General features: G+C 45.1%; 1 protein-coding gene across 1 annotated transcript; it reads left to right on the forward strand.

The window, feature by feature from the left end:
• Positions 1–4,291: 4,291 nt before the first annotated feature.
• LOC138304224 (nucleoside diphosphate kinase B-like) lies at positions 4,292–15,961 on the forward strand. Its single transcript, XM_069244106.1, has 5 exons — positions 4,292–4,444; positions 9,280–9,418; positions 9,599–9,700; positions 13,743–13,855; positions 15,714–15,961. The coding sequence occupies exons 2-5, from the start codon at positions 9,284–9,286 to the stop codon at positions 15,835–15,837; spliced, it is 474 nt and encodes a 157-aa protein (XP_069100207.1). The 5' UTR covers positions 4,292–4,444; positions 9,280–9,283; the 3' UTR covers positions 15,838–15,961.
• Positions 15,962–26,539: the final 10,578 nt, after the last annotated feature.

Below are 26,539 nucleotides of genomic sequence, written 5' to 3' on the forward strand. Positions count from 1 at the left end.
CTGAGCTAACCAAAGTTCTTCTCTAAACAGGTTACACGTGCAGCCAAGAAGCGCGCCAACGCATCTCCTGTAAAGAATCAACAAACACCATTACCTTTGGGAACTTTAGCAATTTTGCAAGACAATGGAAGAACTGCAAATTTAATGGACCCTTCCCAGTGCCATCCATCCCTTTGGACACCGAGCAGGAAGAAGAGGGGGGAGAACAGGAGAAGCAACCGGAGTAAAACCTCCCTCTAAAGCCTCAATCTTAGACAATTCTTCTTTTAAGTTATTTATTTTATGTTTGTTTTTCCTCCTCGTTGCACTGATTTTGCTGCTTTTAGCACTTGGATATTTTAATTTTTTTGATCCTATATCAATTATTACACGCATGCGTAGAACTGTTGATAATGATACTGACCATCACCCTCTCCATATTGCGTTGTATGACAATGTGTGGTATCAGCACATGCACAGTATAGGCACATCCACATCCAACACCAGTTGTTATGTATGCTCTCTCATCCCCCATGCTGCTGGAGTAGATAACTTGCATCTCCCTAAAGAGGTATCCCCAAACATTACACATTGTCTCCTGCACCTATTTTTATGCGGAATGAGAGCACAGCTACAGCCAACTCACGTTAGTCCTGTGACTGCACAAGCTAAACCCCTGTCCCCTGATTGCGCAGGCAGGCCAGTTCTTAGTATCACAGGATCAGTATTTGACCATGACAAATGGTACCAAGACAAAAGGTCCACTGGGCTTTAATAAGATAATAGGCCAGTGTCAGGAAATATGGGATGCGAACATACAGAGATATACATGGACAGGGACTACCATACACCCTAGAATAGCAATGAAATTAACACAGTTTTCTCTTTGTTTCAGAGGGAAAGGGACAGTGAAGGTGGGGAGTAACCTCAACTGCAACATCACCACCTACAACGCTGATATGCAGGGCGGCACCTCCAGCCTGATGGATCACTACTGGATGTGTGGGGCCCGGCTCCACATGCAACTACCCTCGAACTGGAATGGCCTCTGCTCCCTAGTGACTTTGCACACCCTCTCCCTGGTGATACCAGGTGTGGACATCTCTCAGTTACATGACCATCCCATGAGCCATCCAACAACCTTGCTTCACCATTATCGGACAAAACGAGCTGCTGAGTTTTTTGGTACTGAAGTGTGGAAAGACGTTCCACAGGAACATAGACTATTTAATGATGCCCAAATATTTTTTGGTAGCATCCTACCATTCATTCAGGTGAAGGCAACTGCACGCTGGCTGCAGATCACGCACTTTGAATTGATGAAGACCATAAATGCAATTGAAGATGGGTTCAATGCTATCAAGGAAGAACTTTGAGCCCTTAGACTGATGTTAATGCAACACAGATATGTATTTGATTTAATGATGGCCATGGAAGGAGGGGTGTGTAAGAAGATTGGATCTTTATGTGCCGGCCAATGATGCGGACAATGGGACATTAACTCAGGCCATTCAGACATTGCATGATCTACAAAAGAAAATGATTGATGAGGGGGGTGCCCCTGATGGGTGGTTCGAGGGCTGGATCGAATGGGTGCCGTCCTGGATGTCGGGGTTGTTCAAGGCCTTGTTGCCTTTGATTGTGTTGTTGCTTTTGATGTGTCTTATTTTTCAGGTAATAATAGCACGTTGCAAAAGGATGACAGCTAAATTGGGAGGGACAGAGTAGTGGGTATGTGATGATTCCCCTAGTTTCATTAGTAGATGGGAAGGTAGGAAAAGTAGTTGAATAATCAACTAGAGGGAGGAATGATGTAGGAAGAATAGGAATACATCACATACAAACAAAAATAAGTTCCCAAATCCCAATACAAACATTTTAGGCTATACAGTTGTAAACCAATGTAAGTAGTGAAAGGCTTAATACAGGACATGTTAATAAAAACAGACTGTGGGTTCAATAGAAAAGGCAGGTCATATTTAGGACAAACAAACACTTATTACTTAGGAAACATATACATATGCTGCATTGTTAAGTTAGCTGTGCTGAAACACACAAGAGGCCCAAGCCACATTAGAATGAGAGTTTTTCTTTAAAGCTGCACCAACTGTTGCTTTCAAAATGTTCACTTAGCATGAACAGGGTGGAACAGAAGGGTGTATCCTTCCTTAGCACAGGGGTCCTAAAAACCACAAGTCATTCATATTGTGTTAAGGGGAACTGTGTAAAGGGTCAGATAAGTATTTGCAAGGGAGGGCTACCATGAGCAGCACGCAAGATATAATCTCTTGTTGTGCAGAAAGATAGATATGGTGAATGATGTCATTGTAACTTACCCACCCATGAGGCCAACAAGTGCAAGTGCTTCTTTCCAGAGGCACCTCATTATCTTATCTGTACTGCTTGTAGTTGCTTACGTCAATGGTGAACTCTTCACCACAGTTTTTTGTGGTTTTTACAGTATAAATGCTACTGGTGTTTGAACCAGAACTTTGAACTTCAGTCATGGCCTCTATGTGAGACTGCCTGTTGTTCCCATCTGAAAAATCGATTAAACATATATTATTGTGTCAAAATGATTTGTTTTATTTTATTTAACAGATTTCCCTCTAACAGGGCCTCGAGGAGACTTCTCTCTGATGGACTTCTGGCACAAGAGGGAAGCCTGACCCTGCTCTGCCAATGGACGTCAGGAAGCACCAAGGCCTTCAAGGATGCCGCCTCTTCATCCAGGTCATCCGAAGTCTTTGGGAGGTGTGCCATCCCTGGAGCTGGAATGCCTTCCAGAGATCCTTAAAGTGGACTCCCCACTGATCCTGATGCACTTGCATCAAACGTACATAGACTCTAGCACTGCGAGCCCAGGCGGGACAGGACTGACAGTCTCCAAACTAAGTGTGATGTTGTGGACAGGTGACTTAAGTATTACGGACGTCATCAGCGCTGCCATTCGTGTCCAGCGCGGGCTGGTTAAACAATGGAGGTGTGCCGTAATGCCAAGCGCCCAGCTGTACCAGTTCCATGCAGCATGTCCGGTGGACTGCCTGAAGAGACTCGTGATTGTTTATTGTTGATGTTTTCTCTCCCACAGGTTGGTGTTTGTTTGCTTTTTCAATAAAGTTTGGGAGGGATGTATGTCCTGCAGGACACGTTCTAGTGTTTCCACCAGCCACTCTGCTGAGGGCTGGCTTCCACGCTCACCCCACACCCATCCATCACAGGCGTCACCTGTCAGGTGACCTTGCAAATAAAGATACTGGGCGCACTGAGACCAGTTTCATGAACCCAAAATATGAGTCTGTGTCACCTTGCTTCCACAGCATGAGAGCCTAGGGCCCCCAACACTACAGGGAGGAAGTAAAGACTGGGATGAAGATTTTACCTGAAATAATGTAGGAACACAGTTATGTAACGCCAGCCTGTAGACCACCAGAAAGAAGTCAGAGCTCCCGAATGGACTAATCAGCCTTATCACAATGTTTCCAGGCCCACCGCCAGCAGAATTCCCCGCATAACACTCTCTGTCAAACCTCTACACCAGAGGTCTTCAAACTGGGGGGCGAGCCCCCCTTGGGGGGCCTTAAGTGATCCCAGGGGGGGCGCCAAACTCTGGCAAAAAGAAATATTATACAGATAATATGCCTTTGTTTTAAGCAGAAGCATGTTATTGCAGTTTTAAAAAGGTTACAGTACTTAACTGCAATGTTTAAATAGGTTTAGATATATTTAAACAGTGCCATCTTTCTAAAATAAATGTGAAAAATTCTGAGGGGAGGCCCCAAAGATTTTTATTGTTCAACTGGGGGGGGCGCAGCATTAAAAAGTTTGAAGACCTCTGCTCTACACCATCCCCCAACACCGAAGCCAGCCCTCACCAGCAGAACGGCGCTCAAGAACACACCTTGCAACCCCTATGCCAAGCCTCGAAACTGACCAGGGATACCAATAATGGACAGCATTTTGTAATACGAGACAACACAGAACCAACAGATATACGAATTTCATAGCAATACTTTGTACTAAGAGACAACACAGAACCAACAGAATTTCATAGCAACTACAGCAGCTGCTGTTACCGGCGCTGAAGGTGAACTTGGACATAACGCACTTAGATTGGACCTGACGTCTTTGTTACGTAGTCTTTGGTAGACGCTAAGGAATATTCCTCTAATGGGAAGTAGTCTCTCTCTCTCTCTGTCTCTCTCTCCCCTGATCATATCCTGCTCCACCCTCAGGGTGTGAAGCGATACGTGGGCGTGGCTGTCGATTACAGTCACGCGTCCGCAGCCAATAAGATGGCGGAAGGGGAAAGGCAGCATCTCAAGTGAGCCAACGGGAACCGGCGAAACGATGCCGGCAGCTCACAGGCAGTATATAACTTCCGGTTGCCTCTCCCACTCTCTTTTGCTCTCCTTCGCCCGCCGCTGCTTCTGTCGACGGAGGAAATCTATCACTCCTGCAGCAGGTACAACAGAGTTTGGAGTCCAGTTTACAGCAACACTTATTTCCTTTCCGCAGTTCTTCGGAGCCTCCTCAGCTCCTCTCCCTCCACGCACACCCTAGTCTTCAATTGTAATTGCCGTACACGTACCTACCACCCTTTAAGGTAAAACACTTTCACGGTGCGGCGGTGACTTTTCTTCGGCTGAGCGTCACCGCTTCTCTATACGTGAAACCGCGCTCCCTTTGTGTACCGTGACCCGTTGAAACGGATGCATGGCCATAACCGGGTTCCATGTTTCCGGATAGCTGAGCCCGCTTCCTTATATATGTTTATTTTTTTGTCCTTATCTTTCATGATGCTGGCTGCGGCTATCTAATCTTGGGTGGTAGGGAGGTGGTTGGGCTTTGCCGCGTTCCGAAATGGTAGGCGGAGTGCCCTACGGTGCTACTTGCAGGTTTACCTTTTATCCCATATTCTTTGTATTTGTAATAAATGGAGACTTGTGGTTTCGCACTATCCCTTCCACCCGCTTCCTTCTGAGGAGCCCCATTTTGCCATTAGTGGTGGTAGATGTTTAACGCACGCATTTCCGTGATGATTCACCGGTTCTCTGTTCTGCTAGCTTTTTACGGAATATATCGCTCTGCTATTAGTGATTGGCCACGTGTTGGTGTATATAGTGACTTTTGTCTAAATACTTTATTTCAGTTTACATTCTATTTTAAATGATCAGCTGTTTGGGTTTAAAGGGGACGTCATATCGCATGAGCAAGGACAGGTCTGAGGAAGAAATCGAAGTGGGTTGAAGGTTTACTTAGTTTTTTCTTTTGGTTGTGATCTAGATTTATTCTAAAAATAATGGATTATTTTTTTAAGTTCTGGTGGCACGTTTAAGTGCCTAATAAGAGTTTGAGAGCTTGTGTGGATCGGAGTTGTAGCAGGTTTGTTACAGTGAGAAAGTTTTGTTTTTTGGCGGGGAAGGGTGAAATATCGACTGCTGTCGTCTTTTTTATTGAGTGTATATAGTGGAGGTGAGTAAGAGTTCCCGATTTATAAAAGTCTAGCATAAACCGACAGGGACAAGGGGTTATGTATTTGGCACTATGAATAGCAACGCACGGATGCACTCAGGAACTTTGTAATGTTTTATGGGGGTTTCTTCTGAATGCATCTTATCTACTTGTGCCGTCCAGATGCATTACTATGTAGTAATCCGGAAGAAGGGTCTTGCATCAACTTTTTTCTGTAAAAATATAATTTCAGTACACATGGCAGTTTAAGGATGGCCCTACTCACAGATTACATGTTGGGTTTATAGGAGGGGGCCTTCCAGTCTTTCTGTAGCTCCTGTTTGAATGAGTGACATCCTCGTATCGGGTCTTCTCACGTTAGCACTTTTCTTTCTTAGGAAGCCCTGCATGCTGCAGCATAATTTACCGTTGTTGATGCCATTTTCAGCCTCTAGGTTCGAGCTAGGAATATTGTATAAACTGCTTGTGTAGTGCACAGATGTCTACTATGGACTTATAATTGACCAGCGGACAAACGCTTCCTTTAACTTGGACGTTCGAAGGACTGACTTATTATGAATTGATACCATGTTATCCTTAAGGACTGTGATTTCAAGCGTCTAGTAGCCCAGCTTTCAGAGCAGGGTGTCCCCCTTAGGACACTTGACTGTGGGGGCTTGGGCTTTTCGCCACTGTAAGTTACACTGAAGACTGGTATCGTGTTCTGGCTCGACCCTGCGCTTCCACGGCTCTGTGGCTATGAAGTTATGGTAACGGTGGCCCGCTGTGACTGCAAGTGAAGTAGTGGTGGCAGGGCGTGCAACATGATTTTCGTGCCTTGTCTCCCCGGGGATCAAATCTCAGCTAGAGCTTACGGTTTAAAAAGCATTTTTGTGTGGGTGAAATCGGGCAGCCAGGATTAGTGCATTGAAGTAATCCTTGCCTTCGAGACCGCCCAACCCCCTCGTCTTCAGAGATAACATGGAGTCTCGCTGCCTGCAGAAGCCATCGGTGGCTTGCGGAGACAGTATAGCTAAGTTTTGAAGGGAAATAATTACGAAGGACTGGCGTGTTTCCCAGACGGGTGTGCCACCTACTGTCAAGGATTGAAGTGTCAGGAAGCCTGCTGATGTGTATTTGCGGAGTGCTATGGTAATGACCATTTGCAGTTGTGAAATGACACCCTGCAAGAGCAGCGTATTAAGTGTTGGATAAAAAAAAACATCTCTTGGGAGCAAAATGGGTGGAATTTTGTTGTCAGTTTTAGTAGGCCAATAGCATGTCATCTACAAGCCAAGTGCGGCGAGTTTATATAGAAAATCTGATGTAGTAAAGAAACTCAGACCCGAAGTCATATTTTCTCCAAAACCAGAAACATTATCTATTATAAATGGACTAGGCTCGTAATTTTGCCGAAAGTAGGGTGTTTAGTGGGACTCCACTATAAAGAAGCGCACATGCAACACGGGTCCAGTAAACATTCATTTTACACAACGGCTTATTTGTCTGCGGCTGCTTAATCCCTACTTGAGGTTGGAACCCAGATATCAGCTGGTCAACCTTTCTTAAAGGTTCACGATGACTCAGAAATGTAACTTGGCAGCATTTCCCATGAGAATGTTATAGATGGCTCCTGCAGAACGAGATTAATCAGAGTAAAGAGTTGTCGTTGGACTCGCCTCAGTCGGTTTCTTTATTTTATAAACTCTAACCCTGGCAGACTGGTTTGGCCACGTTTCTTTCCCACTTCAGTACACTGGCCCACTTCCTGCGAAATGGTTCCAAACTTGCTGCATAAAGCCATTACTCCTGGCTAAGACGTTACACTGTATACCAATCAGCTCTTTGTATTGGGCTTGTAAACAATTTCCTTGTGTACCTGCTAGTTAAGTCCCACCTCTGTTCAGAGCTACTAATCGTGTGCAACCTCACGCTTTTCTTAGCCTTCGTCCTGCCTAACGTCATCTCTCCATTATTTTAATATGTATGTGACTAATGTTTGTATTTGCCCTTGAAACGTTTGTTTTGGATGCCTGATCCGGTGCAACATTTCTGAAATGCTAGGTTTGAGGAAATCTACTCTTCAGGAAGTTCACCTAGGATGTATAACCTAAAGGATTGTTATGCCTTTGAGGGTTTTTTCTTCCTGAAACTTATTTGCCATGGTCTTGATTCTCGTTTAGCTGCAGTGTTTTCTGTTCTCAGTTGGTTTGATATTTTTAGAATACATGGAAGAGTACATAATATCTCCGGTTTGTTTGCAGGCACGTTCTAGCTCAGTCTCTTGCAAGGAAGGCATGAAGTTGCCTAAACTGCAATAACTAAGGACCTTTTTAGGTCCGATGTCAGGGTCTCCGGCCAGATCCAGCAGCCCAGGGGTATTTCAGGAAACGGTGTATAAAGATGCAGATTCAAATACGAAACCGTTTTTTTTTTCTTCTGTTTTATATCTGCTCGATGAGCAGAAAGGGAATACTTAAGGAAATGTTTTTTTAATGTTTTGTGTAATTATAGGGAAAAATCTCTGCAGGCTTGTACATTCTGAGCTACAACTTTTTCAAAATCTGACTTGTATTAAACGAATTCCAGCATCCTTAAGCAACATATCTTAACTGCATTTTGGTGTTTATTTGGCACTAGATAGCGCAATTACGTGTACGGGCGTTCTTTCATATGAAGAGCAATGCTAAGGATTTAAGCATTTTGTGGGAAGGGTGATGCTGTGGCCGTACTTACAAGGGATAAAGTATCTTCTAATACATTAGAAGGCTATTTATTGCATGTCACCTTGAGTTATGTGAACTTATAAAGGAACAGCGTATGCTTTCTTGTTTTACATGATCAAGGATCTCCTTAATTGCCTTACATTATCCATATAATGTACGGCAATGGAGTAGTCTTTCGTTCACCTGTAATTAAGAAATAATGTATCTGCTCAACTAAGTTATTGCAGTTGAATTCTGACCTCAATATGGTGCGAGCAGCCAAGGTGAAAGGCATGCCATCGGGAACATCATTCAGCAGAAGTTTAAAAAAGAAAAACAGGAACTAGTTGTCTTCTGATCTTTTTTGAATAACAAAATGTGACCAGTAGAAAGGTATTTATGGCACCATGTTTTTCCATGGTATAGAATGACCAGAACAATCAGGTCTCTGCATGTATCCATAGAATCTGAGTCATAACCTTCTTAATCTGATTCGAATTAGAATTTTAATTTTGCAAACACGTTTGCAGTGCAGGTGATGCTTTATCTATGTCTGTAATATACACAAGTGCAAGATACCAGTGATGCAAGTAGTTTGTGGGAGGGGTGATGGTTTGAAGATGTATTATAAGGAATAACATAACCTTTCTAATACGTTAGGATATTGCAGTTCACCTCATTCTTCAGCCTCCTTTCTCTGTCCATTGTAATCCGCAGTGACAGACGATACTCAGAACAGACCTGTTATCTCCTGACCTGGCTTAATCAGGGAGCCTAGTCAGATCTCCAGAGAAACCTCCTTGCTGTGCCCGTATAATGGGATAGACTTACAGTGATCGAGAAGTCAGACTACCTTAGAAGTTATTCAATCTGCAGCTCTAACTTTATTCTAGAATCTCCAGTTTTGTGGTTTAAATTGTACTTTTGAATAGGCTAGATTCTGCTTTTTCTGCGAAGTGCTTTTTTTTTAACTCGGTCCGATTAAAAATGGCTGATGCATTTTTGTTAAACCTTAGTTTTTGTATGAAAAGTTAACATTTAGATTTGAAGCTGACTTGTGTAGGGAGCCCAATTTGTTTACTTCGATGTACACCTCCTTATGAACAATGTTAAGTTTTGTAACCCTCTTGCCTTCTTCTAGGAACATGTCTGGTAACGGTATTACAGAACGTACCTTCATTTGCATCAAGCCAGATGGCGTTCAACGGGGCCTGGTAGGAGAGATAATCAAGCGCTTTGAGCAGAAGGGTTACCGAATGGTGGCAATGAAGTTTATGCAGGTGAGTCTTTGGTTTGTTTGCGTTTTGTGTACACAAGTGATGGGGTCTAACTATGCATACACATTAATTGGGTAATGATCTACTGTGATATTGGGTGTGAACTGCTGTGCTCAGATCACTGGCATGACCAGGGTTGAAGTCTCATCACCCAGGTAACAATACTTTCTTTGCCACTTGCAGGCTTCCGATGAACTTCTGAAGGAACACTACATTGACCTGAAGGATCGCCCTTTCTACTCCGGTTTGGTTAAATACATGGGCTCCGGCCCTGTTGTGCCTATGGTGAGTGTAGAATGGTCTATGATGTGTATATCCCTACTATGAAAATATGGAGTTACTCATTTAAAGTTTTTTTAATGGCATTTGTATGCTGACCTAGAATTCCAATTTCCTCATACCAATAAAGATTCTTGAGTTAGCTCCAGCCAGCTTCCTAGAATGTAGAATGAAAAGGCCAAAGTATGTCCTAAAAGATCCTGAGGTAAACCAGGCCCTAGTTTCTGGAAACTACTTGGTGTAAATCCTCTTGGATGAGCCTGCCACGGTTTTCAGTGCACAATAGTTTTGCAGCTGAACCAGTATGAACTCTTTTTTACTCGTACATCATGTTGTCCTAGCCCTTTTTTCCTCCCTAGAGCTCTATAAATTGGTAATTAACATTGGTAACCTCTTTCTAGTTCATAGTCTATATTGTAGCCAGATTTCTCCTCTCTAGAATATTCCCTAGCACCATACTGGGTCCAGAGACTTTTTTTTTTTTTAAGCAATGCTCCCAGAGTACAAGTAGGTGGCATTATATGGCTTCATGGTGACTTCAAACAGTGTTGTGGAGCTTCACATAAGCCCCACCCCTGCTTGCTGACATCCATTTCTTGATCTTTTTCGATTCCCTCACATAGAACATTTGAAGGGAAAAATATATTTACAGGTGATCGTGCGACTACTTAACTTGGGACCTTAAGGTGATCAGCAGACACCTCAGTAGAGGTGGGAGGACAGTGAGGAATCTGCATTTAGACTATTCACCAACTAGCACCATTGAAATATCCAGACAAACTGAAGATTCCTCATATTAGGAATGGATGGGGCCACCCAATGGTGGAGGGTCCTCTTACATGTTGAGAACCAAATAGGCTAAAGTCCCTCCTGTCAGACCAAACCCTCACTACTAAATTCTGTGTGATTAACACACAAAATTCACTAATGCGGCTTCAACCCACAAATCCAACATCAGCCACAGTTTAGGTCGATTGATAGTCAAATGCTATTGACAAATCCATAAAGACCAGTTACAGCAGCAGCACCTGGCGACCGTATACTTGCCAATAAAGGTTAAAGCACTCCTCCACTGTATCCAGCCCCTGGCAGAACCCAAACTGAAAAGGACAAGATTTTGGAATAGTTTGCCCAAGTTTAAGCTAGTAAACATCACCCAGGTGAAAAATGTCTTGACTGTTAACCCCTTCCCTCCTCTTACCCCTAAGGGTACACCAAGGGTTTATTTCGGACCCCACCTGTCATATCAACAACCTGTGCCCCACCATATCCAAACTCTCCAGTGATTGTCTTGGGGTACCTATACTGGTGCTGGTTTATGCAGGCAATGCAGTACTTGGGGCATAGACCCCAAAGAATTGTGTACGCTGGTCAGGGCTCAAAAAATCATGTTACTAGACCTAACTAATGTATAGTGTAACAACATTGCCATCAGGGCAGAAGTGTTTCTGTTTTTAATAAATATATTACTAAACCATGATGTGGTAACATACTGTCATCTACACACTATCATTCCAAGAAATGTCCAATAACCTCTTAATTACTGAAAACTATAGTGTATTAATCTCTGAAAATGCTTTTTCAGAAAACATCCTTTGCACCTCAACATGTAAACTATTCTGATTAGTTTTCATCCTACTGAAATATTTTTAATTGCACAAAACAAAGGACCTTCCAAACTACTGAAATATACTTACACATTTAAATGTGTTCGGAAAAACCTGACATCCTATATCCTTTTTATTTTACATTTAAAGCAGCAGGTCCCACAGTTCACCTCAAAGTCCTGGAACTCTGCAGTCAGAAGGAAAATGAATTGTAAGAAACTGACTTTTGACCTCTGTCTGTGAACACAAAGCAAAATTGACATAACACTATTTAAAGGCATCTTTTATAGCCCCTCCACTTTTCAACTGAACACGACACCTGTTCAGTGGCAACTTGCCAAAAGGGATGAGAATAGCTCGACGTGATAAAAAAATGAGTGGTCAAGTGGATTTTTTGAGCTCTGCTGGTCGAATCATTTTACTCTTAAGGGGGGGTTACTTGACCTGGTCACCAGCTTTGGGGAGTCTCACATTATGGCATATGGGCCAGACAAGAAAACTTTGCAGATTAATGGTGAAGGAGCACTCATTTGGCACGGTGTATGATTTTAACTACCTGGGTGTTTTTAACAATGCCAGTTTTGGGAACAGCAGATGGGCGTCTCGTCATTTTAATGGTATCGCGCTTCCAATGTGGATTTGGTGCTGTAGCCTGGATGAAATCCAGATTGTGTTGAATGAAGCAACTGGTTGGTCTCAAAGTAGCTGGAGAGTTGAATACATCCCTATTTTGGTTCAGGGTGGATACTGCATCCATGTTAATGAGCTTCCTTAGTACTTTGGTCTACTGGGGGTGCCAGACATCAGCATATCCCTGTGATGGGCTCTCAGAACAGACTTTTAGCCATTTTGTTTCTTTAAAAATGTTATAACCCCTACTTTTGTATCACTATTAGACTATTTTAAAACGCTTGATTTTTAGCAAACTTGGAGATGCTCCGATGCATCTCCAGTCTGACATTTTGTGGCATTTGCTCCTTTCTAACTGCAACAGTAAGATGCAGGAACTTTAAGGGAGTTTGAGCCCTGTATCTTAGAAGTTAATCAATCAACATTAAAGTGCATCAAATCGTCTTGAGGTGCTGGAGATGTTGGCTGTTGCATGGTTTGTTCACTCAAATATCCAGGTCTTGAGTTATTTCCAGAATTGCTGTTGTGAGTGGGTGGTCCTGAGGTGCAGTGAAAGGCTGCTCAATGCCTTGGCAGCCAAGCGAGAAAGTGCCTCCTCTGTCAGTTGGTGGATCTTGGGGGGGGGGGGGGGGGGGGTTGTATTGGTGAGGAAGCAGAGGTCAGGAGTTTGCTGATGGATGCTGTTCATTGTGCAGGGGTTTGTGCGTGGGTCAGCATCTTTAACTGGGATCTCTACTGGATCAGGAGTCAGTGTAGCTTCTTGAGCTTCTTGAGGTGGGGTGTGATGTGGGTTCTTTTGAGGATGAGCTGCTGCCGACTTTCAAAGGGTCACTGAATTTTTTTAATTCATCAAATAGTAATGCATTTTATATTTCATTTTTAATGTCTAGTTTGCCTATGTAACTGTTTTCTGCTTTTGTTTTATTTATGTACCTATTTTAATAGCCTTGGTAAGCCGGGCAAAGTAACTTGGCCTGACTACCAGCAGACTCTGGCCTTTCACATGACCAAATCTTAATTTGTCAACAGCCGTCCATCTGGCCACAAAGAACAGACTAGGTCTTCCATGGCTGTTTATCATCTTTTGAACAGTGAAGTCTGTGCACGTTCCGCTAGAGAACAGTGTCTTTCCAGATGCATAATCATGCTTGGAGACTTGTAGAGCAGCCACAGTCTACACCACAATTTTGTAAGGATTTTGTGGCAAGATGCATCATTGATCCTTTATTTGAATCACCACTAACTTTCTCCTTCAAGTTTGCCCCTGGCAAGTTTTAATTCCCTTTTGGGAGGGAGGAGGGGGGTATGTGGGGGAGTGCTATCTGTACTCTAGTTGGGAGGGACAGCAAAAGAGCAAGTACAGGCATCAAAATCCTGTATTTCTGCTCTGCCTACATTTGTGTAGGCATATGCTGCTCTGCAAATAGTCAGCACATGACAAACATGGGAACTGGGGCTCGGATTGACTGCACAGGTAAGATGGAGCCTCCATGCAAGCTGATCTGTTGTACTTGATACTTGCGCATACGGGGACATCTCTTCAGTCTCGCATTCAGTTGAGTAAACGCAGCACCGTGTATTAGAATCACCCTGAATGTTTTGCAGTTCTTACAAGCTTTAATGTTTCCCATGTGATTGCTTGGGTAGTCTAACTTGAGAATTCACTCCACGTGAATGCCATACATTTACTGGTAGAATATGTACAGTAGGAGCTCTGTGCAGTGGAATTCCAGGGAACAAACACGATGGGTTGTTTAATTGACCATGTGACAAATATATTTTGCTTGAAGGTTACTGCTTACTTTTTTCAGGTCTGGGAAGGCTTTAATGTGGTGAAGACAGGCAGGGTAATGCTGGGAGAGACCAACCCTGTTGATTCCAAGCCTGGGACCATCCGGGGAGACTTCTGCGTCCAGGTTGGCAGGTACGTGATGTAAATGGTGTGCATGTGGCCCAGGGAGGAACGTCTTTGCCGACATCAAATGAGTCACTCACTCCCTGTGGATATGAACACATGATGAAAAGGTTTCCCTGACGAGAGCTTCCCTCTGTATTTGTCATTGCTCTCATGTGATTAGTTGCTGCTGTAAGAAAATGTGCAGCTCTGGTACAGAGGACTAATTAATGTATTTACTCTCTCCCCCCCCCCCCCCCCCCCCCCCCCCCCCCCCCAATTTCCGGGAAAAGTCTCATTGGCCCCAGAGTGCACGGCCAGTAAAAAAAAAAAATCCAAACGAGAACACGATTGACTTAATACAAAGTGTGTAGTTTCTAAAGAATTGCAGGTGTGGAGACTTGAATTATTTGCGCTAGTGCTGCGTTTATGGGATTGTTGGTTTTAGTCGATTGTAGTCTGTTAAAGGCAGCTTACTCGCGGGCTTTTCTGGCAGTTGCTGGCTAATGTGTTCTGATTGCAGATTGGTTGGCCTCCCTTAAACCCCAACCCGCCTGCCCCGGCCCCCCTCCCCACACAGCTTTTTTCCTTTTTTTCAGTTTTCCTCGTTGCAGAGACATTTACTTTGATAATTCAGTGGCAGCCATCCTTTCAGACTCCTCGCAAGCAGATTGGAACAATGTGTACAGGGAACCGGCATCTGCTTTTATCTCCTGCTTTATGTAAAGTGTTTAGGCTTTGTCGGCTTGAATGTTTAACAAGCCTTTTCCCTATAAGATAAGCATATTCCTGAAGCTGGATGGAGGAGACCCTGCCTTTAAAGCAGGGGCAAAGTAGAAGAGGCTGTTACAAATTCACTTGGCTCTTTTGCTAAGAGTAGCTTATTTTTCAACGTGAAAAAAACCTTTTGAGCTGAGGCCTGTCTCTGGTCTTCTGTTGTCACTATCCAGTGCGCTGAGAGCAAGTTGCCCCCTCCCACCCCCAGTGGTCCTTTGTGATCTAACCACTGAGTGCCAGAAGGGAGGTAGACACCTGTTATCAGTCTGCAAACAGCAACATTTTCATAGATTGGACGACAGCTTTAAGGTGTAGTAACAGAATTGCCAGTGTTTGTATGATCCGTTCCTTTGTAGCATTGTTTTGTGCATAGATTAAAGTACCTTTTTGTAAACTGAGTTGGAACAGTCGGTTCTAGAGCTGGTGATTGGGTTTTAAGCTCATGCTTTTCAATTATTCCTGGGAGGGCTATGATTATGTATCGCAGTCACTTGCTGAGGGCGTATTTGGCCCAGTTTGCAGAACCATAGCAGCGTGGGCGGACTCCAGGACAACGTAGGCAAATTACCCCTGTTCCCATGGCAGAGGCCTTGCAGCCATGTTTGCCCCAGACCCTACTAGAACATTGCCTGATGTGGAAATGACTGCCATGCGAGGCTGATTTGAAACCGGTTCGTTAAAATCGCATCTCAGTTAAGTGAACAATGAAAGCTTATCTATTTGTGGTGTGTTTTTTTTGCATTCTTTCAACTCTTTCCCTAGTAGTCCAACCTTAAGCTTTTTGTGTGGGGTGATGGTAAATTAATACACGCACATTAATCTCTTCTGCCTCCTAGTCCCTTTATTGCCGACTGTGGGCACGGACCTATCTTCTGATGCAGGCAGGTTACTTGAACGAAACCATCCAAGATGTTAAAACTACTTGTTTCGAAAGCAGTTTTTACCAAGCCCACGTCTATCAATTTGCTGTTATTTTTTTCCAGTATGTGTAGTCTTCAGGTTTCTCATATCGGCACTGTCCTCGGTTTTGTGAACCCTTCAAACTGTCGTAATGGTGTGCATCAATTGTAGGTGCTGCTCTTTGCACTCTAATGTCTGTTTCCTCCCATAGGAACATATGCCATGGCAGTGACTCTGTGGAAAGTGCCAAAAAGGAGATCAACTTGTGGTTCAAGCCAGAAGAGCTGATTTCTTACACTAGCTGCGCCAACGAATGGATCAACGAGGGGAACTGAGGCAAAGGGGTCCCATCATTGTCTCTTTCGTATAAAGATCATTCCCTTTGGGGAGCACCTTAAGCTTTTTATTGCCTTGTATTTCTCAGCTCGAAGCAATTTGTAATAAACACTTTGCCGGGCGTGTCTGCTTTTATGGGTGTTTTGTGACCTCACATGTTCCTGTTTGGTGTAATGTAAACAGAAGTTTAAAAGGGTGATCAGTTATTTTTTTAAATTTCTTTATTGGTATTTCAATGTGTCAGCAATGGTAAGACTGACAACAGCATGTGCGCTCCAAACCTTGCTATGGGGAAGGTCCTGTGTGGGGCCCCAGCTGGTGCAGTCTTGCTTTATGTGGATGACGCCCTAGCGTACGAGAGACCAGACAACAGCTGCCTATTTTATTTGGGGGGGGGGGGTGAATGTTCAGACCTGGACAGGAACTATGGCAGGAGCCCGACGTCACTGCAATAGTCCTGGAGCCTCTGGATGCAATAGCCCTTCTTCCCCCCTGCAATATATTTTAAAAATGCAGATACCACCACACCTTCTCTATTAATTTGTAGCAGTGCCAGTGATGCGCACCAGGGTCTTTAGTGACCTAGAGACTAATTTTTCTCCTAATCTGTTCAGGAGACCACAAAAGGAGACTTCACAACCAGTTATTAGAAAAAAATAAACTGTATTACTTACTACATAAGTAGACATGAATCAGTAATACTCTGCTAAGTAAGCAGTTGTCAGATCATCATGAGTGCAAACACAAAGAATAATTTCCCACTTGCACATGTCATAAAACACATCCTCTCAGTGCACACAAAGCAGATTATGAGAATATTCACATTACCCAAGTGAGGCAAAAACCACATATTGCATCAGGTTGGGAAATATAGCAAACACGGAGTATGAAAGAACACAGTAAAATGTGGCATCTTCCTTGGGTTGTGAAGCCCCCCCCCCCCGGGTAAAGGATAGTGCTCCGCGGATGGGGGGGTCTTTTTTCTCCTCCTTTGCAACTCCACCCCCCCCCCCTCTGGAATCATGGCTGGCCCCTGGGAGAGCACTGAGGACACCCAGAGATGGGAAAACAGCTGCATACCAGACTGCAGTGTCACTTTACAGAGTGGCAGTCCCTTTAGCCACCCAACAGTCTGTAGGCAGCGGATCCCTCTTGGCACTACACTAGTCCTCTGGTGTACTATGCAGAGCCAGCAGCGTCTGGTTACAAATCCCACACAGTGCGTTGAAACATTGGGCACAACCCACTATACTTATACTCAGTATGCCCAGCTTCTAGAAGTTTCCTACTGGCTCTAACCAGTTCCATGTCTATTCTCCTCCACACCGGCTCCAGACATCAGTAGGGGGTAAACAAGCTTGTCAGGGCAGGACACAGCTTATACAAACGTGAGTGAGCACTGCCTCTACCAACCCATGAAGACCACATAGTATGCAGATGTCTCCTCTGTTACAACTAGCCCCTCCTGTGTGATGGCTGTCTGGAAAGTATGCACCAAGTGAAGCTGTCACTCTACCCCAGTTGTTGATTGGAGTCATGCTGTAAAATCACAAGGGTCATAAGCACAGAAAAATGCCCACTTGCTAAGAATGGAATTTATAAAATGTTAATATGGAATCCGCAGTAAGCAGCATTTCTCACTGCCATTTCAACCAGACCGCATATGCCCACGCTCAAAGATTAGAAAATACCACTTAGTCATATGCAGGGGCATTCCTAATGCTACCCTATGAAGGCAGCAGTGAGAAACCAAATAACAGGACATACCACTCAAAAAGGCACATGTCCTACCGCTTACCTACACAGCGCCATGCCCATAAGGCTACCAAGGGGCTTCCTCAGGGATGACCTCAATGTAGTAAAAGGAGTTCCTGGCAAACAAATATAGATTCTGAACCACTTTGGCGGTAAACTGCACACACAGGCTCTGCAGTGGCAGGCATGAGACAGGTTTGAAAGGCTACTTCTGTGGGTGGCGCAAGTTGCGCTGCAGGCCAGCTAGTAGCATTTAATGTACATGCCCTGGATATAAGGGATACCACTATACAGGAGGCTTGCAAGTAAATTAAATGAGCCAATCTGGTGTAAGCAGTCATATCAAATTTGGAAGGGAAAGCACATGCACTTTAACACTGGTCAGCAGTGATAAAGTGCCCAGAGCCCTAAAGCGAACAAAAAGTCAGAAAAAGGGGAGGAGGCAGGCAAAATTTGGGGATGACCCTGTAAAAAGGGCCAGAACCAACAGGCTTGTTTCACTGTTTTATTGAAAGTGATTACGTTGTCATTATAAAAAAAATATATAATTACTGGAAAGCAAAAAGCTTTTAACTGTAGGAATAATGCAAATACCATTTCTGAACACACCACTTTGCAGGGTTGGCAACTATGTATTTCTAGAAGGAAGACCACTTGAATGTCCTTGTGCCTTAAAGCCTCAAACTTAATTCCAAAATTGTGACTTTCACTCCAGTGAAAGTAAGCTCACAAATTGGTGAACAGTTATGTTTTCAGTGGTTTGTTCTGGTGGCTGCTTCAGTGACCGACTGGAATACCACCAGTGTGCCCTTGGTCAGAATTAAGGCCCCTATTTATACTTTTTTAGTGCCGCATTTGCGCCACTTTTTGACGCAAAAACGGCGCAAACTTCCAAAATACAATTTGTATTTTGCAGGTTTGCACCGCTTTTGCGGCAAAAAGTGACACAAATGCGGCGCTAAAACAGTATAAATACGGGCCTAAGTGTTTCCAAAACCGTATTAAATTGTCCAGACGTATTCCAGCATTTAATCAGTTTACAAAAGCCATAGTTAAATTCTTTAGCTTACTGTCCTGTCTTAAAGTTGGGTCAAACAACTGTTACTTCCTCTGAGGTCAATGGCGAATTGGCCAAAATGAACAAAATACAATTCACAAGTGTAAATAATTACCGAAAATCAGCCTGAATGGATGTTGATTGATTTGTGCAGTAAAAACCACACCACTGAACACATTTTTATGCTAAGCTGCCAGCATGTAAGCAGCATAGATTAAGTAATATTCCTTATTGATTTTTACCATGCTACTTCACCCTTATACGCAGCAAACTTAACCACCAAAGAAAAAAAGCACACCGCAGAACGTATGCAGATAATAAAATACAGGCCCCTCCACAAATTTGTGAACCAAGTCTATAGAGCATGAGCACAAGATACACCGATAAAAGCGGTCAGCAATTATCGGTTGAAGTATTACAAAGGTTACAGTACAATGTCGTCTTTTAGCTCTTAAAATGCACAGGGTTAGACTAGAACCGGGAGCCCTGTTGATTTGTAGCCAGTGGGAAAAAGTTCAAGTGAATACTTCAGTGAAGTGCGGAGCAAGCCATACCCTAGTGATATCCAGCCATCAATAGCTTCAACCTATAAATACCAATACATTTTGCAGTGCAGATGTATAACAGCATTGTTTTACTTATAGCATATCTATAAACATTGCTATAAAGTGCAAATGCATAATCACCATCACATATCCATAATACATCAGGTGACCTGTGGAAATCCTCAGCAAAGATCATGAACTAAAACATCAATCAGTTGTGAAGTGCAGGTGCATAACAGTAGTATGGTCATAGCGTAGCTGCTAATCTCAAGTGTTCTAAATTGCAGCTCCATAATCACTGTAAATCATCGTTTAACAATAAACGTTATCTGTGAAGAAACAAAAAGGGCCCATGTGATCTGCCTAGTATTGCACCCAGACAGCACCTCTATTGCCACCTTGATTATCTCATTGCCTAGTCACACCTTCCAACCAATTAACAGTAGACCAATTCATGACCTCACATATACATGCTTGTTTTGCCCCTTGCATTATACAAATTGGTTTCCACCTTGTATACTGCTGAAATTCTAGACCTCCACATTGAAAATGATTGGGGCTCTGGATTAAGCATTCTGATGCAGTGGAGAGTTGGGCCACCACCATAGCAACAAATAATAAATATGCTTCTTTACTGCATCATTGTTCTCAGCCATCCATCACCCCCAAAATCATTAATACTGGGGTGATCTGGACCTGCCCTCCAATGATAGATCCCATAAAGGTCCCAATATCACGCATCAAATCTAATTTGTGACATGAAAAGAACATACAATCTCGACCTGCTCCCATCCACATCGATTGCAGTTACCGCTAGACCTACCACCCCATTTGGTCATTTTAGACCGGGTGTAGTATAAGTTGAATATAGACTTAGTGTTGACTTTTTAAGCCAGTGTTGGAAGTTGGCTCTGTATGCACTATTTCAAAGTAAGGAATAGTATGCACAGAGACCAAAGGTTCCCCTTAGAGGTAAGATAGTGGCAAAAAGAGAGCATTCTAATGCTCTGTTTTGTGGTATTGCGGTCGAGCAGTAGGCTTATCAAAGGAGTAGTGTTAAGCATTTGTTGTACACACAAGCAATAAATGGGGAACACACTCAGAGACAATTCCAGGCCAATAGGTTTTTGTATAGAAAAATATCTTTTCTTAGTTTATTTTAAGAACCACAGGTTCAAGGTTTACATGTAATACTTCAAATGAAAGGTATTGCAGGTAGGTACTTTAGGAACTTTGAATTAGCAAAATAGCATATACAGTTACACATAAATCACATGTAGCTAATTTAAAACTAGACCGTGCAATTTTAAACAGTTCCTGGGGGGAGTAAGTTTGTTAGTTTTTGCAGGTAAGTAAACCACCTATGGGGTTCAAGTTTGGGTCCAAGGTAGCACACCGTTGGGGGTTCAGGGCAACCCCAAAGTTACCACACCAGCCGCTCAGGGCCGGTCAGGTGCAGAGGTCAAAGTGGTGCCTAAAATGCATAGGCTTCAATGGAGAAGGGGTTCCCCGGTTCCAGTCTGCCAGCAGGTAAGTACCTGTGTCTTCGGAGGGCAGACCAGGGTTTTTTTGTAGGGCACCGGGGGGGACACAAGTCCACACAGGAAGTACACCCTCAACGGCACAGGGGCGGCCGGGTGCAGTGTGCAAACAAGTGTTGGGTTTTCAATAGAAAGCAATGGAAGACCAAGGGGTCTCTTCAGTGATGCAGGCGGGGGGGGGCTCCTCGGGGTAGCTACCACCTGGGCAAGGGAGAGGGCCACATGGGGGTCGCTCCTGCACTGGAGGTCAGATCCTTCAGGTCCTGGGGGCTTCGGGTGCAGAGTCTTTACCAGGCGTCTGGTCTTTTGAAGCAGGCAGTCGTGGTCAGGGGGAGCCTCGGGATTTCCTCTGCAGGTGTCGCTGTGGGGGCTCAGGGGGGTCAACTCTGGCTACTCACGGTCTCGTAGTCGCCGGGGAGTCCTCCCTGAAGTGGTTGTTCTTCACAAGTGGAGCCGGGGGTGTCTGGTGCAGAGTAGCAAGTCTCGCGTTTCCGGCGGGAAACACAAGTTGTTTCAAAGTTGCTTCTTTGTTGCAAAGTTGCAGTCTTTGGTGAACAGAGCCGCTGTCCTCTGGAGTTCTTGGTCCTTCTAGATGCAGGGCAGTCCTCTGAGGATTCAGAGGTCGCTGGTCCCTGTGGAAAGCATTGCTGGAGCAGGGCCGGTAGAGCTGGGGCTAAAGCAGTTGGTGTCTCCGTCTTCTCTGCAGGGTTTTTCAGCTTAGCAGTCCTCTTCTTCTTAGGTTGCAGGAATCTGAGTTCCTAGGTTCTGGGGAGCCCCGAAATACTGAATTTAGGGGTGTGTTTAGGTCTGGGGGGTTAGTAGCCAATGGCTACCAGCCCTGAGGGTGGCTTCACCCTCTTTGTGCCTCCTCCCTGAGTGGAGGGGGGCACATTCCTATCCCTATTGGGGGAATCCTCCATCTGCAAGATGGAGGATTTCTAAAAGTCAGTCACCTCAGCTCAGGATGCCTTAGGGGCTGGTCTGACTGGCCAGTGACGACTCCTTGGTTTTTCTCATTATCTCCTCTGGCCTTGCTGCAAAAAGTGGGGCCGTGGCCGGAGGGGGCGGGCAGCTCCACTAGCTGGAGTGCCCTGGGGTGCTGTAACAAAGGGGGTGAGCCTTTGAGGCTCACCGCCAGGTGTTAAAGTTCCTGCAGGGGGAGGTGTGAAGCACCTCCACCCAGTACAGGCTTTGTTACTAGCCACAGAGTGACAAAGGCACTCTCCCCATGTGGCCAGCAACATGTCTGGAGTGTGGCAGGTTGCTAAAACCAGTCAGCCTACACGGGTAGTCGGTTAAGGTTTTAGGGGGCACCTCTAAGGTGCCTTCTGGGGTGTATGTTACAATAAAATGTACACTGGCATCAGTGTGCATTTATTGTGCTGAGAAGTTTGATACCAAACTTCACAGTTTTCAGTGTAGCCATTATGGTGCTGTGGAGTTTGTGCATGACAGACTCCCAGACCATATACTCTTATGGCTACCCTGCACTTACAATGTCTAAGGTTTTGCTTAGACACTGTAGGGGCATAGTGCTCATGCACTTATGCCCTCACCTATGGTATAGTGCACCCTGCCTTAGGGCTGTAAGGCCTGCTAGGGGGGTGACTTATCTATACTTCATAGGCAGTGTGAGGTTGGCATGGCACCCTGAGGGGAGTGCTATGTCGACTTAGTCATTTTATCCTCAGTAGCACACACACGCTGGCAAGCAGTGTCTATGCTGAGTGAGGGGTCCCCAGGGTGGCATAAGATATGTTGCAGCCCTTAGAGACCTTCCCTGGCATCAGGGCCCTTGGTACCAGTTACATGGAACTTACCTGGATGCCAGGGTGTGCCAATTGTGGAAACAAAAGTACAGGTTAGGGAAAGAAAACTGGTGCTGGGGCCTGGTTAGCAGGCCTCAGCACACTTTCAAAACAAAACTTAGCATCAGCAAAGGCAAAAAGTCAGGGGGTAACCATGCCAAAGAGGAATTTCCTTACACAACCTCCCCCCCCCTCCCCCCCCAAACGAAAGAGGATAAGACTAACCTTTACCAAGAGTCTTCATTTTCTAAGTGGAAGAACCTGGAAAGGCCATCTGCATTGGCATGGGCAGTCCCAGGTCTGTGTTCCACTATAAAGTCCATTCCCTGTAGGGAGATGGACCACCTCAGCAGTTTTAGATTTTCACCTTTCATTTGCATCAGCCATCTGAGAGGTCTGTGGTCAGTTTGAACAACAAAGTGAGTACCAAAGAGGTATGGTCTCCGCTTCTTCAGGGACCAAACCACAGCAAAGGCCTCCCTCTCAATGGCACTCCAATGCTGCTCCCTGGGGAGTAACCTCCTGCTAATGAAAGCAACAGGCTGGTCAAGGCCATCATAATTTGTTTGGGACAAAACTGCCCCTATCCCATGTTCAGAGGCATCTGTCTGCACAATGAACTGCTTGGAGTAATCTGGAGCTTTTAGAACTGGTGCTGTGCACATTGCTTGTTTCAGGGTGTCAAAGGCCTGTTGGCATTCTACAGTCCAGTTTACCTTCTTGTGCATTTTCTTGGAGGTAAGTTCTGTGAGGGCTGTCACTAGGGATCCATATCCCTTCACAAACCTCCTGTAATACCCAGTCAGGCCAAGGAATGCCCTGACTTGAGTCTGGGTTTTTGGAGCTGCCCAGTCCAGAATAGTCTGGATCTTAGGCTGGAGTGGCTGAACTTGGCCTCCACCTACAAGGTGTCCCAAGTAAACCACAGTTCCCTGCCCCATCTGGCATTTGGATGCCTTGATAGAGAGGCCTGTTGATTGCAGAGCCTTCAAAACCTTTTTCAGGTGGACCAGGTGATCCTGCCAATTGGAGCTGAAGACAGCAATATCGTCAAGATAAGCTGCACTAAAGGACTCCAAGCCAGCAAGGACTTGATTCACCAACCTTTGGAAGGTGGCAGGGGCATTCTTTAAACTAAAAGGCATAACAGTAAACTGATAATGCCCATCAGGTGTGGAGAATGCTGTCTTTTCTTTTGCTCCTGGTGCCATTTTGATTTGCCAGTACCCTGCTGTTAAGTCAAAGGTACTTAAGTATTTGGCAGCATGTCATTTGTCAATGAGTTCATCTGCTCTTGGAATGGGATGGGCATCTGTCTTGGTGACAGAATTAAGTCCTCTGTAGTCCACACAAAACCTCATCTCTCTCTTTCCATCTTTGGTGTGAGGTTTGGGGACTAAGACCACTGGGCTAGCCCAGGGGCTGTCCGAGTGCTCAATGACTCCCAATTCCAGCATCTTGTGGACTTCCACCTTGATGCTTTCCTTAACTTGGCCAGACTGTCTGAATATTTTGTTTTTGACAGGCATGCTGTCTCCTGTGTCCACATCATGGGTACCCAGGTGTGTCTGACCAGGGGTTAGGGAAAAGAGCTCCACAAACTGTTGTAGGACCTTCCTACAGTCAGATTGCTGTTGACCAGAGAGGGTGTCTGAGTAGATCACTCCAACTGAGCCATCTTTAGGGTCTGTGGACAGGAGATCAGGGAGAGGTTCACTCTCAGCTTCCTGGTCCTCATCTGTTACCATTAACAGATTCACACCAGCCCTGTCATGGAAGAGCTTGAGGCGGTTCACATGGATCACCCTCTTGGGGGTCCTGCTAGTGTCTAGGTCCACCAGGTAGGTGACCTGACTCTTCTTTTCTAGCACTGGGTAAGGGCCACTCCATCTGTCTAAGTGCCCTGGGAGCCACAGGTTCCAAAACCCAGACTTTCTGCCCTGGTTGAAATTCAACCATTGCAGCCTTTTGGTCATACCAAAACTTCTGGAGCTGTTGGCTGGCCTCAAGGTTTTTGCTTGCCTTTTCCATGTACTCTGCCATCCTGGAACATAGGCCTAGTACATATTCCACTATATTTTGGTCAGGCTCATGAAGAGGTCTCTCCCAGCCTTCTTTCACAAGAGCTAGTGGTCCCCTTACAGGATGGCCAAACAGAAGTTCAAAGGGGGAAACCCTACTCCTTTCTGAGGCACCTCTCTAAGCGAAAAGCAGACATGGCAAGAGGACATCCCATCTCCTTTTGAGTTTTTCAGGGAGCCCCATGATCATGCCTTTCAATGTTTTGTTGAAGCTCTCAACAAGACCATTGGTTTGGGGATGGTATTATGTGGTGAATTTGTAAGTCACCCCACACTCAATCCACATGTGTTTCAGGTATGCTGACATAAAGTTGGTACCTCTGTCAGACACCACCTCCTTAGGAAAACCCACTCTGGTAAAAATACCAATGGCTACTGCAGGGGCAGTAGTCGACCTAAGGGGAATTGCTTCAGGGTATCTAGTAGCATGATCCACTACTACTAGTATGTACAGGTTCCCTGAGGCTGTGGGAGGTTCAAGTGGACCCACTATGTCCACACCCACTCTTTCAAAGGAGACCCCCACCACTGGAAGTGGGATGAGGGGGGGCCTTTGGGTCCCCACCTCTCTTACCACTGGCTTGACAGGTGGTACAGGAGACCCAAAACTCCTTGACCTTCTGGGACATGTTGGGCCAATAGAAGTGGTTGACTAGTCTCTCCCATGTCTTGGTTTGTCCCAAATGCCCAGCAAGAGGAATATCATGGGCTAAGGTCAGAATTAACTCCCTAAACTCCTGAGGCACTACCACTCTTAGTGGCACCAGGTTTGGGATTTCTTGCCTCAGTGTAAAGGAGTCCATCTTTCCAATAGACCCTATGTGTTCCTGTTTTCTTTCCATTGGACTCTTCAGCAGCTTGCTGCCTAAGGCCTTCAAGAGAGGGACAGGTTTCTTGCCCCTTACACAACTGCTCCCTTGAGGGTCCCCCTGGGCCTAGGAGCTCAACCTGATAAGGTCCTAACTCCAGAGGCTCAGTTCCCTCAGAGGGCAGAACTTCTTCCTGAGAAGAGAGGTTCTCTTTTTCTTGTTGTGTTGCAACTGGTTCCCCAGTTGTCTTTCCTTTCCTCTTGGAGGGTTAGGCCCTTTTTCCAGGCTCCAACACCTCTTTTTCACCCTGAGCTTTGCACTGTGCCCTTGTCTTCACACACACCAGTTCAGGGATACCCAGAATGGCTGCATGGGTTTTCAGTTCTACCTCAGCCCATGCTGAGGACTCCAGGTCATTTCCAAGCAAACAGTCTACGGGGATATTTGAGGAGACCACCACCTGTTTCAGGCCATTGACCCCTCCCCATTCTAAAGTTACCATAGCCATGGGATGTACTTTAGTCTAATTGTCAGCGTTGGTGACTGGATAAGTTTGTCCAGCCAGGTATTGACCAGGGGAAACCAGTTTCTCTGTCACCATGGTGACATTGGCACCTGTATCCATCAGGCCTTCTACACTTGTCCCGTTTAATTGAGAGTCGCTGCCTGGATTTTTTGCATGTTAGGGGGCCAGGCAGCCAGTGTGGCTAAATCCACCCCACCCTCAGAGACTAATGTAGCTTCAGTGTGTCCCCTGATTTGCTTTGGGCCCACTGTTGATCCCACTTGGAGACTGGCCATTCCAGTGTTAGCTGGAGTAGAGTTTGAAGTGGAACCTTTCTTGGGACAGGCCTTGTCTCCAGTTTGGTGTCCAGGCTGATTACAGCTACGACACCAGGCCTTTTTGGGATCAAAGTTTTTACCCTTGTACCCAAAATTAGATTGTGAAGAAGCTCTGGGCCCATCCTCCTGTGCAGGTTTTTGGGGGCCTGTAGAAGACTCTTTACTATTTTTCCCTTTGGATGTCTCAACACTCTTCCCCTGGGGAGGCTTTGTGACCCCTTTCTTTTGGTCACCCCCCTGTGGAAGTCTTGGTCACCCTAGT

The sequence above is a fragment of the Pleurodeles waltl genome, chromosome 7 (assembly GCF_031143425.1).
Source record: "Pleurodeles waltl isolate 20211129_DDA chromosome 7, aPleWal1.hap1.20221129, whole genome shotgun sequence".
In the NCBI taxonomy this organism is placed as follows: Eukaryota; Metazoa; Chordata; class Amphibia; order Caudata; family Salamandridae; genus Pleurodeles; species Pleurodeles waltl.